The sequence below is a fragment of the Orycteropus afer genome, unplaced genomic scaffold (assembly GCF_000298275.1).
Source record: "Orycteropus afer afer isolate SDZICR_OR568_19922 unplaced genomic scaffold, OryAfe1.0 scaffold00656, whole genome shotgun sequence".
NCBI classification, from domain to species: domain Eukaryota; kingdom Metazoa; phylum Chordata; class Mammalia; order Tubulidentata; family Orycteropodidae; genus Orycteropus; species Orycteropus afer.
Window position 1 is genome coordinate 1,108,314 of NW_006922243.1, and position 18,297 is coordinate 1,126,610.

Genomic DNA, 18,297 nt, shown 5'->3' on the forward strand with positions numbered 1-18,297 from the left:
TTATTGTAAAAGTTAAGGAAAGGTTTATCTATAGAAGGAAATTTTCTTTGTTGGTTAGCAGGGGTGAGAGGGGAGGTGAGGGAATGCTATTAGATAGATAGAGATAAGTATTGATTTGGGTGAAGGAAGGGCAATGTACCAAATGTGAGTGACTAATATGGCAGCACTGAGGAAGAGAAAGACATGGAGAGGTACATGGGAGGTATAGACAACAAAGATGAACCCTTTTGCACATACAGTACTGTGTTGTCAGTGAAGGCAAACATGGTTATATGGGTGGATAAATGGATGGACAGGCTGAATGATTAGGTATGTCTATGAAATGGGGAGTGTATCCAAGAACATGTATAGGGTTGGCAGATAATGGTCCTATAAATTTATGTCAATGATCAGAATTGCCAGGTGTATAGTAGAGCTGTCAAGGGTCAAGGTTGTGGTCACTGTTTGGTCACAGCCAGCTACCCAGAGGGACCAAGCAGTTGAACCTGTGGGTTTGGGACTACAGTCACAGGGGACATTAAGCTCAATTGGCATAATATACTATACAAAACATTGTTCCACCTCCTACTTTGGTGAGTAGTGCCTGGGATCTTAAAAGCTAGCAAGCTGCCATCTAGATGCAACAATGCATCTCTCCTCGTCCAGAGCAAAGAAGAACGAAGAAAACCAAAATTCATGGGAACAATTAGTCCTAGCGACTGGTACACCATCCGATCTGCAGCCTATACTACTATGAGACCAGAAAAACTAGACAGTGCCTGGCTATCTCTGTCATCCACTTGGAAGAGGATCTATCTAGGAGATCCTTAATAGAGAGGGAAAACAATGTGGAACAAAACTGAAACTCATTTGGAGAATTAAAAAAAACAGGGTGGGGACCAGGTTTGCTGGTCTGATAGAGCCTGGTGGAACCGCTGAGACTATGGTCCCTAGCTGCCCTTCAGATCTGGAATTGAACCCATACCCGTGCTTTCCAGCCAAACAAAAGACAGGCTTATGAGTTGAACATTTACCTCAGGTAGATACACTCCTTGGAGAGAACAATCATGGGAGAAAGAAGGGCTGCTTATGCACAGGGAGACAGCTCAGGGGGCAGGAGTCCATGGAGGGATGGACACTGGGAAGAGGTAACTATGGGGAGGAAGGGGAAGGGGAGCTGTTGTACTGTGGTACACTGTAGTCGATGTCATGAGACAAAGGGTATGTGAACTGCTGTATGGATAGTGAATTTGCTCTGTAAATCTTCAGCCAAATCACAACTAAAAAAAAAAAAAAAAAAGAAAAAAGAAATCAAATGACAATCTGCATTGGGCAAATCTGCTTCAAAAGACCTTTTGATTTTAGAAAGCAAAGATGCTAATTTTATGACTAAGGTGGGTTTGACCCTATCCATGCTCTCTTTAGTCACCTCATACCCATGTGTAAGCTGGGCAATGAAAAAAATAGAAGAATAACTGAAGCAATTGAATTGTGCTGTTGATGAAGAACACTGAGTATATTGTAGAGTACCAGAAGAATGAACTGATCAGTCTTAGAAGAAATATAACCAGAATGCTTAGAAGCAAGGATAATGATATTTCAACTCACTTAATTTGGACATGTTATGAAAAACCAATTTCTAGAAAAGAACATCAAGTATAGTAGAGTGTCAGCAAAAACATGGGAAAATCTCAATGAGATAGATTAACATAATAGTCACATAAATGGATTTATACATATCCACCATCAAGAAGATAGTGCAGAAAGAGGCAACATTTCATTCTGTTATACATAAGGCTGTTATGAGTGAGTCAAAGCCATCTGAATGGCAACTGACAACAAAGGGTATGTACAGAACGTGTAGTTCTCTCACTCTTCTAGAAATATCTTTATACTTTTCTTCAATTAATGCAAAATTTAAAATTATCTGAATCTTTCCTCTTTGTGATACCAATTTCCCATCATACTATGAAAGCCTATCAGTAATAGAGTATTTCTCACAGAACTAAAGTTAATGTACGTGTACAGTAAGTGGTTAGTTAACTCAATAGGTATGGGTTGCCCAAACCATGAACATTCTACACGTCTTCCAAACAGGTGCTTGACCTGCCTTTGGGAGATAACTTCTGAACCTTTGGAATTTCTTGCCTATGATGCAGTGAATTACTTAATGTGGCCCTACTAGCCAGTCTTTACAACAACTCCCACCAAATGACTGGATGAGACTAGGCAAACATGGTGCTTCTGGCCCACCAAGGTGATTGACTAGTTTGCTAAAAATGTAAATAAGGTACAAGGCATCCTTGTGGGGGTAGACCATGCAAATAAGGTGCATAGAACCCTAACAAGAGGATTAGTTAGTTTTGCCACCGTGCTTGGCTTAAAACGAACCATCCCAGAGGTGGAGAGGGAAAACCTGACTATCACCAAGAAGAGACGGGAGTAGAATATATCCTTTGTACCCTATGCTGAGAACCTCCAGGACCTAGGAGACAGAGAGCTGTAACACTGCCCTGACAAATGGCAAGAAGCAGTAGCAGTAGAACCAGGGGACTGGCAGGCAATGGCATGGTGGGCTTCTGGACCTTCAGAGCAAGAAAGTTGAGTGCCTTTGGGCAGGAAACTTGCTGGTCGAGTAAGGTACATCCAGGCACTTGGTGGAGTGAGGTTTCCTGACTCCATGGAGCTAGAGCTGAGCTGCTCCAGGCCAAGGTTTACTAGGAGAGTGGGGCCCCTCTGAGCACTCACTAGCAGAGCTAGAAGAGCTGTAACACTTGCTGGAGCAGGGCAGACATCAGGCCATGCAGCCAAAGGCCAGAGAGAGGCCTGCATGTGGGTATGGCTGAAAAGAGGCTGCCTTTATTGAAAAACTGTATACTGAGTGTTCTCGAACCTCAACTGTAATTACTTCCCTAATAAACCCCATGATCATAAGTACTATCTTTGAGTTCTGTGTGGCCACTGCAACAAAGAAGAGTGCTTGGGGGAGACAGTTAGTGTCAGAATTGTTAAAAAAAAGTTGGAGGGTGGACACATGTCTAACTCAGCCTCACAGGAATCAGCTTTGGGCTGTTGATCTTATTGATTTTATATGCCTGAGGCCTTGGGCCATGCTGTACTAGTTTCCCCAGATAGTTTATATTAACGAGATTTATGTTTCTCTATGTCACTTGTTTCTCTATGTCTGAGGCCTTGGGCCAAGCTCTATCAGTTTGACCTCTTGTGAACTGGAGATTGAGTAGCTAAAATCAGCTACAACCAGTGCTGCATGTGTACATGACCGAACGCCAACAAAAGCTCTGGATACCAATACCCAGGTAAGTTTCCTTGGTAGGCAACAGTTCCCCCATGTTGCTGGGAAAATTAAGTGCATCCCACTGTAATTCCACCGGGAAATGAAACCTAAAAGCTTGTACTTGATTTCTCCAGCACTCTGCCCTCTGCAAGGAACTCTGATGGTACAGTGGTTAAAGCATTTGGCTGCTAACCAAAAAACTGGCAGTTTGAACCCACCAACCATTCCACTGGAGCAAGACGATGCAGAAGGCTTTCTTAAAGATTTACAGCCTTCGAAACCCTATGGGGCAGTTTTAATCTGTCGTACAGGCTTGCTTTGAGTTGGAATTGACTCAAAAGTTTGGTTTGGTTTGGTTGCCCTAAGCACCTTTTCCTTTTGCTGACTTTAATCTGAACTATTTGCCCATGAACTGTAAACTATGAGAATAACAGCTTCTCTGAGTTCTGTGATACTTACAGTGACTCATCAAACCTAAGGTACTCCTGACTCGATATGAAAAAGCTTAGAACAGTGCCTGGAATCTGATATGCATGATACACAGTTACTATCAACAAGTGTTAAGAAGCAATTTAAAAGTTTTAAGGTATCTAGACCATGTTACTATTTGCACCAGGCTCTGACCTCAATTTCTGATCTCAATTAAAGTATGTTGGGGCTGAGAAGATGCTCAAAGAAGAACCCATGCCTTTTATTCATTGGGCAAGAGGCACACTGGGTTTGATGGCAATATTTAAGTCAATTTCCTGGAGATTCTGCTCTAGCCAGGGGGTGGTAATAAAATAGAATGAATGATTAAATGTTAATAGAAGCAAGCTGAAGATATTCAGGGTACAAACAGTTCAATACACAAGAGATCTCAAAATAGAAAGCATACCTTTATCTCCTTTATGCTTGGAAGTGATGCATTTAGAAATTCTTCAATTAATCTCTTCCAACTAGAAGCTTTGTTAAGGTCAGAATGAATGATAAATTTTTCATAAATTCTAAAACATACATATATAAAAAAAATCAACTGATAGCCATATTAACAAAAAGATCTACAGTGAAAACACATATATTTCTGAATATGTGAAGTATATATGAATATATAAAAATGACTTACCCTTCTATTGTCTTTTCCACCTTGTGGCTGTTAACATCCAAGAAACGATGAAACCTAATAAAGTTAAAAATACAATTCTTATGACAATTCTATCACATATAACATCGTAGACTAGTTCATAGCTCTCTGTGCCCACACATTTAGTGTTGGACTACCCAATAAACAAGGTAAGTATGAGCTTAATTATGCTTATTTACTAATCGGTAGCAAACAACTTTTTTTTTTTTTTTAAATCAAAGATTTTGCTTCTAAGTATGGCTGGCATGTATCTCTCTTCCAATCTTAAGCATCTTCCTACAGAATTAAAGCCTCTTTTCAAATTTACAATCCCTGACAGGGATGGTGTACTGAGTAAGGAAGGTAAGCACAGGCTTATCTGTGCTTACTTACTAATCTGTAGTTAAGTTGCACATTGTTTTTTCACCCTATCTTTGAAACTATTCACTAGTAAGCCTGTGCTTACCTTGATTATTGGGTAATCTGCCCCTGCATACATCCTAAACTCAGCTACATAATTCTAACAGTGCACTTCTCCCCTTCCATTACCTCCACCATCAGCCAGGCAAACTACTAACTCATCTCAAAGATTATGCAAGCATCCCTTCTGTGGCACACACACATACACACCAAGCCTCTCTTCAACTCTGTCTTTTCAGCTCTGTTTTCCAATAATACTCTGGGCCTACCTCCAGCATAGTACACCTCATACTAGGTGTTCCTAATCATTTTTATGCCATAGTGAAACTTCATAAAGGCTAAGAACCCTTTCTCAGATCATAAACCCTTTCTTTAAATGCATAAAATACAAAGAAAATAATGCTTCATAATGTACATTCAGGCAATGTCTGAATGCATGTATGTTCCTGGAATTGGGAGGAGGAGCTTACTTGGAATGACACCAATAGGTCTGGCCAGAATGGGTTTGTGGTGCTGCCTGTGGCTGGTCTGCAGCCTTTGAGCATCGGGCATGGCTTTCATTTCCTGAGCTGTGGCCACTTACTTGGCTGTCCTTGGCACATACCCTACAGGTCAGCGCCTGCCAGGAGATGCTGGGCTGTGGCCACTCTGCTCAGTTCCTAAAGCATTCCAATTCCAACCAGGCTCTCCAGAAAGCTGCTCAGAGGCAGTCAACTTCAGGTGAGAGTTTGCAAACCTCAAGGATGCAGGCACTAACAGAGAACCAGAGCAGCCTGTGAGGGGGTTACTTTGATATATGTGTATTGAACATATGCAAACACATATGCATGTGCTGCATCCATTTTGAATGTTTACATTCATATTATGGTGTTCCCACAACATCCAAACTACATAATGCCATATTTCACAGAATGTATCACAGATATTATGCAACACATACCTGTATACTAAAATAGAGTTCCCAACTATTAAAAAAGTTTTCAGTCCAGTAACAAAGTCCTTTATTAATGTAGTAAATAACAAGGTTTACATACAATCCTATCAACTGACACAGAAAAGGCATTTGACAAAACCCATTTCTTACAAAAACATTGAGTAAAATGGGAATAGAAGGGAAATTCCTCAGCATGATTAAGGGCACATATACAAAACCAAGGGCTAACATTATTTTCAATGGCAAGAAGCTGAAAGTATTTCTCTTAGGAACAGGTAGCAGACAGATGCTAATACTGTATTAGAAGTTCCTGCCAGAGCAATGAGGGAAGAAAGGAAAATAAAAGGGCATTCAAATTGGCAAAGAAGTAAAACTATCTCTATTTGCAGATGATATGATCTTATACACAGAAAATCCCAAAGATTCTTTAATTGCTGGAATTAATTGATAGTTACAGCAAAGTGGAAGGGTACAAGATCAATATACAAAAATCAGTCACACTCAAGGAAAAGTGCCAGTAGGATGGTGGAATAGGCAGACAAGCTATACTGACCCTCTTCAACAAAGAAAAGAGAAACCAATCAATACAAATACAGAAGGTAATTCTGTAGCCCTGAGCTGGTGGCATAGTGCTGAAGGCATCTGAATGCTAATCAGGAGGCTGGAGGTTCAAGTCCACCAGCCACTCCTCAGAAGGAAGACTGGGCAATCAACTTCCATAGAGATACTGCCTAGGAAACCCAATGAGGGGTCGCTATGAGTCAGAACCAACTCAATGGCAGTGAGTGTTTTTTAGTAGAAGAACCTGAATGAAAAGTGAATAAGGAGAAAAATAGAGATGCGGACTGTCAGCTATCCTGATAGTAGAGACAGTTTGAATACTTCCAAGTGGTGTTAGGCCCTGAGAATTAACCTACAAATTGGCCCTGCTTGCCAAGGGCTACATGGACAACTGCAGTGGTGGCTGATAAAAAGGAAAACTCCAAAGGAGACAAAATGACCTGTGGACATTTGGCTGTCTGGAGGTGGCAGGCATTTTGAATGTTTACAAGTGGTATGGCCATTTTGGATATTTAAATTGGCAGTGTTCTCACTGAGATTCCAGGGACATAAGAATAGGTTCCACTTGCCAAGGACAACACAGACATACTGGAGACTGATGATTGAAAAGGTGTGCTATTCCCCTTGCTACTCTTTTATGCCACACCCTCTTGGTGAACAGAGGTACGACCATCCCTCATCTCTACCCACCCTCTGGGCCAGTAGGAATTCCATTCCAGTATGTGTGCTCTGACAGAGTCTAGGTGCCCTGCCCTGCCCCCCACACTCCAGATTTGTTATTTATTTATTTTTGCTGTTTTTAAATTATTATTTCTTCCTTTTTATTTTTACTCCCTCCTTTTCTCTTCACAGGTTCTAGTTTTTGGCTTATTTTCTCTTCCCTTTTCCTGGTTCCTATTTTTTTTTCTTTCTTGTGGTTCTTCCCATCCCTGTTTTTCTTTTGGCATATTTCCCATTTTTTTCCTTCATTATTCTCTTACTCTAGCTGTTTTTTCTTAATCTCCCCTCTCCAGATATTGTGGATTTTTTTTTCTCTTTTTATATTTATATTTCTTTTCTCTGTTTAAAGTATTTTAAATATTCATCTCATTTATGGTCTTTCTTCCTTTTTTTCTTTCTTTCTCTTTTTGGCGATTGCTCCTGTGTGCTTATGCAGTGTCTGTTTTTTGTCCTCTTGTTTTTACTTTTTTGTGTGGGTTCATATTTTTCTTGATTGCTTAGACAATGTATTGATTGTCTAAGGGGGAGACAGCAACCATACCCACATGACCCAAGCAAACCCAGACCTCCTGAAGGCCCACCTACTAAATGAGGGCCACCACCTGCTTCTGCATGAAACGCCAATGATACATGACAGCCAATATGAGCCTGATTCGCCATTAACTGCTCTTCACAAACAGCTAACAGAGATCTGTACACTCACTTTCATTCTCTATCACATGCACCAAGAAATAGGTGGTGAGTGCATAAGTGCTGCCAACTAGTGAACAGAGGAACTCAGTACCCTGCATACTCAGATACATCAAAAAAATAAAAAAATCTTAGGCAAATCACTCCAACATAAAATCACTAATTAAGTATAAATACAATGTCTTGGAGATAAAAGACAATCACACTACACATAAAGAAGCAAGATAAAGCAGTAGAAACAAGGGACCAAGTTACAGATCTAGAACACATCCCAGAGGAAGCAGCAGCACTGGAAAATCCCTGACAAGGATTCAAAAGAATTATATTTTGGTACCTTCAACAGATTGAGAGACAGATCAAGGAAAAACTGACAAAATTAAGGAAAACACAGAAAAAAAACCAGAAAAACTTCAGATAACAATACAAGAAGAAAATGACTAACTGGAATTCCAGAACAGGAAAAGATAAATAAAACTACTGAGAAAATTGCTGAATATTTTTGTTGGAAGAGAATTTCTCTGATATGACAGAAGAGAAGAATATATCCATTCAAGGAGTCCAATGAACCCCACACAGGATAGACCCCAACAGAAAATCACCAAAACATATCATCATCAAAGTCACCAAAACCAAAGACAAAGAAAGAATTCTGAGAGCAACACAGAAAAAACAAAAAATTACCTACAAAGGGCAACCAATACAACTGAGCTTGGATTTCTCAGAAGAAACCATGCAGGTGAGAAGGCAATGGGATGGTATATATAAAACCCTGAAAGAAAATAATTTCTAATCAAGAATTATACACCCAGCAAAACTGTCTCTCTAATATGGTGGTGAAATTAGGACATTTTCAGATAAGCAGAAATTAAGGGAATTTGTTAAAACCAGACCAACCTTACAAGAGATGCTAAAGGGAATCCTTTAGACAGAGAACCAATAATACAAATGACAACTGACCATTAACACACATGATGACATAACCCAGAAACCAAACCAGTTATGGAAGTATCCAAAGTAACATAAGCTTACAAGATTGTAAACAGGGAACCAGAGACATCATTTGGCAAATAAGGACAACTACAAACCAAAAAGAGCAAAAAACAGTGTAGTTGAAGAACTTCTAAATGGTGAGGATATCAAGACATTTGTAAGACAGAACAGACTGTTCTAAACTTGGGAAGAAAATTATAAATCACAGGGTAACCTCAAAGAAAAATGATAAACTTTCTAATCAAAATAAGAAAGAGGATAAGTACAAATATTTAGTAAATATTAAAGCAACAGCAAGGGAGCTCTGGTAGAATAGTGCCTAAGGCACTTGACTGCTAACCAGAAAGCTGGTGGTTCAAACCCACCAGCCACTCCTCGAAAGGAAGATGGGGCAATCTACTACCTCAGAAACCCAAAGGAGGGGTCGCTATGAGTCGGGTCCAACTCAATGGCACATAACAACAATAACAAAGCAACAGCAACAAAGGAAATGATAACATGATTCATAAACAAAATGAGCTCAGCACAGAAAATTATATGGAACAAAGAAATCAGCAACATAACAAAATGACAGCAACCAATCCACACTTATCAATAATTTCACTGAATGTCAACGATTAAAGCACCACGGAAGAGACAGGAGAGTTGCAGACTGGATAAGAAAACATAACCCATCAATATGCTGTCTACAAGAGACACACCTTAGACACGAAGACAAAAAGAGACTAAAAATAAATGGTTGGAAAAAGATATATTAACCAAATTGCAATAAAAAGAGGATAGGAGTGGCAACACTAATTTCTGACAAAATTGACTGGAAGACAAAAACCACCATAAGAAATAAGGAAGGACATTATATAATGATTAAAGGATCTATTGAACAAGAGGATATAATCATAATAAATATCTATGCACCCAACTAAAGAGCCCCAAAATATATAAACCAGACTTTAACAGAACTGAAAAGCAAATAGATGTCTCCACAGCCATAGTAAAAAAACAAACAAAACAAAAAAAAAACAAACAAACACCGAACTCACTGCTGTTGAGTCGGCTCCAACTCACAGAGACCCCTCCTTCAGTTTCCAAGGCAGTACCTCAATGGCTGTAGGCTGCCCAGTCCGAGAAGTAGCTGGTGAGTTTGAACCGCCAGCCTTCTGGTTAGCAGTGAAATGTCTTAGGCACTATGCCACCAGAGCTCCTAAAGTCAAAGTAGGAGACTTTAATACGTCACCTTCAATCAAAGATAGAACAACTGGAAAGAAACTCAACAAAGACACAGAAGAACTAAAAATTAAAATCCACCAACTTGATCTTATAGACATCTATAGAGCACTTCACCAAAAAACAGCACAATATACATTCTTTTCCAATGCACATGGACCATTCTCCAAGACAGACCACATATTAAGCCACAAAGCAACCAAAAATAACCCCCAATTCACTGCCATTGAGTTGACTTGACTCATAGTGACCCCTCCTTGGGTTTCCAAGGTGGTATTTCTATGGAAGTAGATTGCTCAATCTTCCTTCTGAGGACTGGCTGGTGGGTTTGAACCACCAGCCTTGTGCTTAGCAGTCAACTGCCTTAGGCACCACTCCAGAGCTCCCAGCCACTAATTAAGCCTCAATAAATTTTAAAACACTGAAATACTGCAAAGCATCTTCTCAGATCACAGTGTTATAAAATTAGAAATCAACAATAGGGAGATCAATGGACAAAAAGTAAACACATTGAAACTGAATAACATCCTCCTTAAAAACAACTGGGTAATAGAAGAAAAAAAAATGAAATTATAAAATTCCTTGAATCAGATGAGAATGAAAACACAATATACCAAACTCTTTGGGACACAGCAAAAGCAGTGATCAGAAGCCAATTTATGGCAATAAATGCACATATCAAAAAAGAAGCAACAGCCAAAATAAACACCTTAACCCAACATCACCAACAATTACAAGAGCAGCAATAAAAGCCTAAAACTCATCAGAATAAAAGAAATAATAAAGCTTCAAACAGAGATAAATGAAACAGAAAATAGAAGGGCAATAGAAAAAAATCAAGAAGACTAGAAGAAAAGAAATAATAAAGGTTCAAGCAGAAATAAATGAAACAGAAAATAGACAATAGAAGAAAATCAAGAAGACTAGAAGTTGGTTCTTTGAAAAGATTAGTAAAATTCAGAAACCACTGGCAAACTTAACAAAGGAAAAGAAGGAAAGATACAAATAACTCAAATAAGAAACAAATCGGGCAACATCACAACAAAACCAACTAAAATAAGAAAAAAGATATTATGAGGATACTATGAAGAACTGTACTCTGGCAAATTTGAGAATCTAGAAGAAATGGACAGATTTCTAGAAACATTAATACTTACCTAAACTAACAAAGACAGGGGTGGAAAATTTGAACAGACCGGTAACAAAGAAGAAATTGAACAGGACATATAAAAATTACCAACAAAAAAAGTCTTGGCCCAGACACTTTCACTGGAAAATTCTACCAAACATTCAGAGAACTGACACCAATCCTATTCAAACTATTCCAGAACATAGAAAAAGATGCAATCCTCCCAAATTCAGATTATGAAGTAAGCATAACCTTGATACCAAAACCAGGCAAAGATATCACTTATAAGGAAAACTACAGGCCAAAATCCCTCACAAATATAGAAGTAAAAATCTTCAACAAAATCCTAGCCAACAGACTCCAACAGAATATCAAAAAAGTAATACATTATAACCAAGTGGAGTTCATACCAAGTATGAAAGAATGGTTCAACATTAGAAAAACAATTGATGTAATCTACCACATTAAGTAATATAAAGAAAAAGAGCCACATGATCTTATCAATCGATGAAGAAATGGCATTTGATAAAAACCAACATCCACTCCTGATAAAAAAAACCTCTCAGACAAATAGGAATTCCTCACCATAATAAAGGACATATATCCAAAACCAACAGCCAACATTATTCTCAATGAAGAGAGTCTGAAACCACTCCCCCTGCAAATGGGAACCAGAAAAGGATGCCCTCTATCACCACTTCTACTCAACATTATATCAGAAGTCCTAGCCAGGGCAATAAGGCAAGAAAGGGAAATCAAGGTATCCTAATTGGTATGGAAAAAGTAAAACCATCACTATCTGCAGATGATATTATCCTATTGCAAAAAGGACAAGGAGGCCACATGTTCTGACCTCCTCTAATCCCACAAGAGGAAGACAGAGTCACCATCAATAACCCAAGGCCTATTCCTGCAAGGCCAGACATGCTGCCTTCCTCCAGCCCTTTCTCCAACCATTCCTCCCAAAGTACCACCACCTCTCTCCTGGGTTCGATAATTTGCTGCAGTGGCCACACAGAACTCACAGATTATGGGGTTTATTAGGGAAGCACCAGACTACAATTCAAGTTCAGGAAAAACGCTCAGTCTCTCTCCCAGCCTGCTGTCTCTCAGCCAAGTCTCTCACAGTCTCTCTGCCAGCAATGCATGTCCCTCGGTGTCTTACTCAGCAACACGTGTCTCTTGCATTTCTTTCCCAGCAGCACGTGTCTCTTTCAGTAGTGCGTGTCTCTTTCAGCAGCACGTCGTCCTCAACCAGCAGTCAGAAAGAGTTCTGCCTCTAAGAGGCCTCCTTTTGAGCCTGGCAGAGTGGCCAAACTAGCCAATCATAACATCAGAACTCTAAGCACCTGAGAGAGAGTGGGAACCTCCCAGAACATTGTTTTGTGCCACTCCCAACAGAAATACTTCCAGGTGGACAACTTTAGCAATCAGGAGCTCCTCAGTTGCTCATAGCAAATCCCACCTTGGAGTTTACAAAGACTTATGGGTAGAAAAGCCATACTAAGTAATTTACTATACTGCACCTATATATAGAAAACCCAAGAGACTCAGCAAGAAAACTACTGGAACTTATTGAAATATTTAGTATAGTGGCAAGATATAAGATCAACATACACAAATCAGTTGGATTCCTCTATACCAGCACAGAGGTCTCTGAAAAGGAAATAAGAAATTCAATGCCATTAACAATAGCTACCAGAGAGATAAGATACTTGGAAATAAATCTTAACAGGGACACAAAAGACCTGTACAAAGAAAATTATAAAACACCGCTTCAAGAAACCATAAAAGATCTACACAAATGGAAGAACATACCATGCTTGTGTATGGGAAGATTGAACACTGTGAAAATGTCAACAGTACCTAAAGCAATGTATACATTCAATGCAATCCCAATTCAGATCCCATCAAGATCCTTTAATGATATGGAAAAACCAATCACTGATTGTATATAGAAAGGAAAGAGACCTTACATAAGCAAAGCACGAATGAAGAAGAACAACAAAGTTGGAGGTCACACACTCCTTGATCTCAAAACCTACTATACACCATTGTAGTCAAAGCAGCCTGGTATTGGTACAACAATAGACACATAGACCAGTGGAACAGAATTGAGAACCCAGAAACAGATCTATCGACCTATGGTCAGCTGATTTTTGACAAAGGGCCGAAATCCATTACACTGGGAATAGATGATCTCTTTAACAAATGGTACTAGCAAAACTGGATATCCATCTGCAAATAAATGAAATAAGATCTGTACCTCATACCATACACAAAAACTAACTACAGATGGATCAAACACTTAAATGTGAAACCTAAAACTATAAAATTCCTCAAGAAAAAACAGTGGCAATATTAGAGGCCCTAATTTATGGCTAACCAGAAGCTGGTGTTTAAAACCCACCAGTCATTCCTCAGAAGGAAGACTGGGAAATCTACTTCTATAGAAATACCACATCAGAAACCCAAGGAGGGGTCACTGTGAGTTGGAATTGACTCAATGGCAGTGAGTTTGGTTTGGTTCAGTTAATTTATGGCATAAATGGACTGTCAAGCATAACCCAAAATGCACAAACAGCTGAAGATAAACAGATGAATGGGACCTTCTAAAATTTAAATTTTTATGTGCTTCAAAAGACTTGCCCAAGAGAGTGAAAATAAAACTCACAGGCTGGAAAAAATATTAAGCAACGATAAACCTGAGAAGGGACTTATCATTGAAATTGATAGAAAACTCCAACAACTCAACATCAAATAGACAAAGAATTCAATTAAAAAAATGGGCAGAAGACATGAATATACACTTCACTAACGGTGATATTCACGCAGCCGACAAACACATGAAGAAATGTTCACGATCATTAGCCATTAGAGAGGCGCAAATCAAAAGAACAAACAGCCACCATCTTGCCCCAGCACTAATAGCAAAATTCAACAAGACAAAATAAGAAATACTAGCGAGGATGTGGAGAGATCAGGACTCTCGTACACTACTGGTGGAACTGTAAAATGATACAACCGCTTTGGAAAGAAGTATGTTGACTCCTTAAATAGATGGAATAGAAATACTATTTGATGCAGCAATCCCATTACTATGTATATATCCTAAAGAAGTGAGTGCCAGGACAAGAACAGATATATGCACATTCTTGTTCGTTGCAGCACAATTTACAACAGCAAAAAGATGGAAACAACCTAGGTGTCAATCAACAGAAGAACGGATCACTAAACTATGGTACATACCACAGTACATACCATAGTTTATACTCTGTATGGTACATACCATAGTTTGGATCACCAAACTATGGTATATATGTGACCTCCAACTTTGTTGTTCTTCTTCAATAGTGCTTTGCTATTCCCAACAAACTCGGAAGGAAGGTTGGGCAATCCTACTTCCGTAGTGATACTGCCTCGGAAACCCAAGGAGGGGTTGCTATGAGTCGGGGCCGACTCGACGGCACATAACAACAACAACAATAACATTCCCAACAGAATACTATGCAACACTAAAGAATAATGTAGAATGTAACAAAACACCGCACAACATGGATGAACTGAGAAGATGTTATGCTGAGTAAAACAAGTGAATCAAAGAAGGACAAATGTGGTAGTAGTCCATTATTGTAAAAAAAAAAAAAAAAGTCAAGGAAGGGTTTATATATGGAAGGAAAATTTCTTTGTTGGTTACCAGGGATGGGAGGGAACATTACTAGATAGGTAGAGAGAAGTACTGATTTGGATGAAGGGCAATGTACCAAATATGAGTCATTAGCATAGTGGCACTGAGGAAGACGAAGACAGAGAGAGGCGCATGGGAAGTACAGACAACAAAGATGAACTCTTTTGCACGCACAGTAGTGCTGTCAGTGATGGCAAGCATTGATCTACAGGTGGATAGATGGGTGGATAGGCTGAAAGATCAGGTATGTCTAGGCAGGGGGTTACTGTGCCCAGGACCATATACAGGGTTAGCACACAATGTTTCTACATGTCTATTTGTACATGCTGTAAGGATGTCCAGGTTTATAGTAGAGCTGACAAAGGGCAAGGATGTGCTGGCTTCTTGGCTGTAGCCAGCTACCTGGAGGAAGCAAGTAGTAGGACCTGTTCACTTGGAACCATGGTCGCAGGGTATATCAAGGTGAATTGCAATAACATATTACAAAAAACATTGTTCTACATCCTACTTTGGTGAGTAGCAACTAGGATCTTAAAAGCTTACAAGTGGCTATCTAGATCAGTGATGGGCCTCTCTTCATCCTGAGCAAAGTAGAATGAAGAAAACCAAGGACTCATGGAAACAATTACTCCAAGGAACTAGCTGACCATGTGATCCTCAGCCTCTATGACCATGAAACTGGAAGAACTAGATGGTGCCCAGCTGGTACCACTGTTAACCATTAGGAGGGGGATGGGTGCAAGAGGTCCTGGATAGAGTGGGAGAACAATGTGGAACAAAACTCAAAATTATTAAAAAAAAAAAAAAAAAAAAGACCAGGTTTGCTGGTCTGATAGAGCCTGGTGAAACCCCCGCGATTATGGCCCCTAGCCACCCTTCAGTTCTGGATTTGAACTCACTCCTGTGGCTTCCAAGATAACAATAAGCATATGGCATGAACATCAGGCAGATACACTACTTGGGGAGACCAATCATGGGAGAACAGAAGGTCAGTGTTTGTATAGGGAAACAGCTCAGGGGGACTGGTGTGCATAGGAGGGAAGGACATAGGGACAGGTAGCTACAGGGAAGAAGCAGGAAGAGAACTGTTACATAGTGTGGCATTGCAATCAGTGTCATGAAACAAAATGTGTATGAACTGCTGTATGGAAAATGAATTTGATCTGTAAACTTTCACCCAAATCACAGTAAAAATGGGGGGAAAAAACATCAGTTGGACTCCTTTACACTAACAAAGAGAACTCTGAAAAGGAAATCAGGAAAGCAAGACCAATTACAATAACCACTCAAAAGATGAAGCACTTAGAAATAAACCTAACCAGAGACACAAAAGACTTATACAAATAAACTTCAAAACACTATTAAAAAAAAAAAAGAGACCTACACAAATGGAAGACTATCCCATACTTATGGATAGGAAGACTTACATAATGAAATTGTCAACACTACCTGAAGACACTGTCAGACATAATATACTCCTGATTCAGATTCCATTATCTTTCTTTAAAAACGTGGAAAAATTAATAACCAACTTTATATGGAAAGGAAAGAAACTTCAGATTAAGTAAAGCACTACTAAAGAACAATAAAGTAGGAGGCTTCACATTCCCCAATCTTAAAACCTACTATACATAACCCACCATATACATGTTGTCGTTGTTATGTGCCATTGAGTCGGACCGAACTCATAGAAACCCCTACTTGGGTTGCTGAGGCAGTATCACTAAGGAAGTAGATTGCCCAACCTTCCTTCCGAGGAGTGGCTGGTGGGTTTGAACTGCCAGCCTTCTGGTTAGTAGTCAAGTGCCTTAGGCACTATGCTACCAGAGCTCCTACCATATACATAAACCTGTATTCTGTAGTTTTTTTATACCTAAAAAACCCAGAAAACAGATAGTAAAAAACATGCTGGCACTGGTACAACGATAGACATGTAAAGCAGTGAAATAGAATAGAGAATCCTTAAGTAAATCAATCCACCTATAGACTGCTGATCTTTGACAAAGGGCCAAAACCTATTAAAGAGGGAAAAGACAGTCTCTAGTAAATGGAGCTAGCAAAATGGATATTCTTTTGCAGAAAAATGAAACAGGAAGATGGCGGAATAGGTAGAAAGACTGCACAGACCCTCTTCAACAAAGAAAAGAGGAACCAATTAACAGAGACACAGAAGATAATCCTGGACACCTGAGCCATGAAGGGAAGGATATAGAAGTGGACTAAACCCCAACTAGCAGAAGAATTTGCATGAAAAATACCAAAAAAGGAGACATATGAGCTGAGGTCTGGCAGCGATCCTGAGAGCACAGGCAGCTTGGAAATTGCCGAGTGGTGGTAGGACCTAAGAATTAACCTAAAAATCAGCCCTGCTAGCCAGGGATTGCACAGAGGACTGCTCTGGTGGCTGGGGAATAAAAGGTGAAGCAGCAGTGAAGAGGAAGGTGGGCTGAGCTGTGGACTTTTGCCTGTCCAGAGGTGACCCATTTTGAATGTCTACAAGTGGCTCAACCATTTTGGTTATTTAAAGAGACAGTGCTCTCCCAGATTCCAGGGGCTTAAGAACAGGTTCTGCTTGTCAATAACCCCAAGGTCACTCCAGACCTGGACGACCGAAAAGATACGACATTCCCCTTTTTACTCTTATATACCACACCTGCTTGGTGAACGGAGATGCGGCCATCCCCCACTCCCACCCACCTTCTGGGCCCGCAGGAACTCCATCCCAGTCTGTGTGCTCGGACGGAGCCTGGATACCCTGCCCTCCTGCTCTCCCTGATTTCTTTCTTTCTTTTTTTTTCCTCTCTTTTTTCTGGTTTAAAGTTTGCTTGCTTTTGTCTGTTTTAAAACTACTACTTTATTAATACTTTTGTCCTTTTTACTACTATTCTTTATTCTTCCCCTCCCAGGTCCTAGTTTTCAGCTTTTTTTCTATTCCCTGTTCCTGGTTGAAATTTTTTTTTTTCTTGTGATTAACCCCATTCCTTGTTTTACTTTTTACATTTTTCCCATTTTTGTCTTCATTATGCTCCTTCTCTACCTTTTTTATCTTGTTGCTCTATCCACAGATATTGCAGATTTTCTTGTTTTTTTCTTCTTCTTTTTCCCATTTTTCTTTTTTTTGGTTACTGTTCCTGTGTGATTACATGGTGTACTTCTGGTCCAAGTGCTTTTAGTTTTTCGATGGTTATTCAATTGTAATTTTTGTCTAACTGAGTAGAAGACAGCAACAGTCCCCATAAGACACAACTACACCCACACCTCCTGCAACTTCACTTACTGAGCCACAGCCACCACCTCCTTCTCCACCAATGACCCAATGATAAAAAACCCCCAAGAAGGGCCTGAATCACCCTTGGCTGCTCTTCACAAACAGTTAACAGAGCTCTAAATACAACAATGCCACGATGACTCAGAGACAACAGACCATCACAATCCAAACAAAGAAGCAAGATAAAGTGGTAGAAACAAGGGAACAGGATACAGACCCAGAACACATCCCTGAGGAAGAAGCAGCATTTGAACTCTCTGATAAGGAATTCAAAAGAACTTTATTCAGGTATCTTCA

The 18,297-nt window shown here is 39.7% G+C and overlaps 1 protein-coding gene across 1 annotated transcript in view; it reads right to left on the reverse strand.

Annotated features, from left to right (window-relative positions):
• Positions 1–18,297, reverse strand: part of TUBGCP5 (tubulin gamma complex associated protein 5) — a 221,300-nt gene that overhangs the window by 181,570 nt on the left and 21,433 nt on the right. The window contains exons 2-3 of the mRNA XM_007956739.2: positions 4,380–4,433; positions 4,152–4,260 (exon numbers count right to left, since the gene is read on the reverse strand). Coding sequence (XP_007954930.1) covers positions 4,152–4,260; positions 4,380–4,433 — 163 coding nt within the window. The remainder of the gene's footprint in view (positions 1–4,151; positions 4,261–4,379; positions 4,434–18,297) is intronic.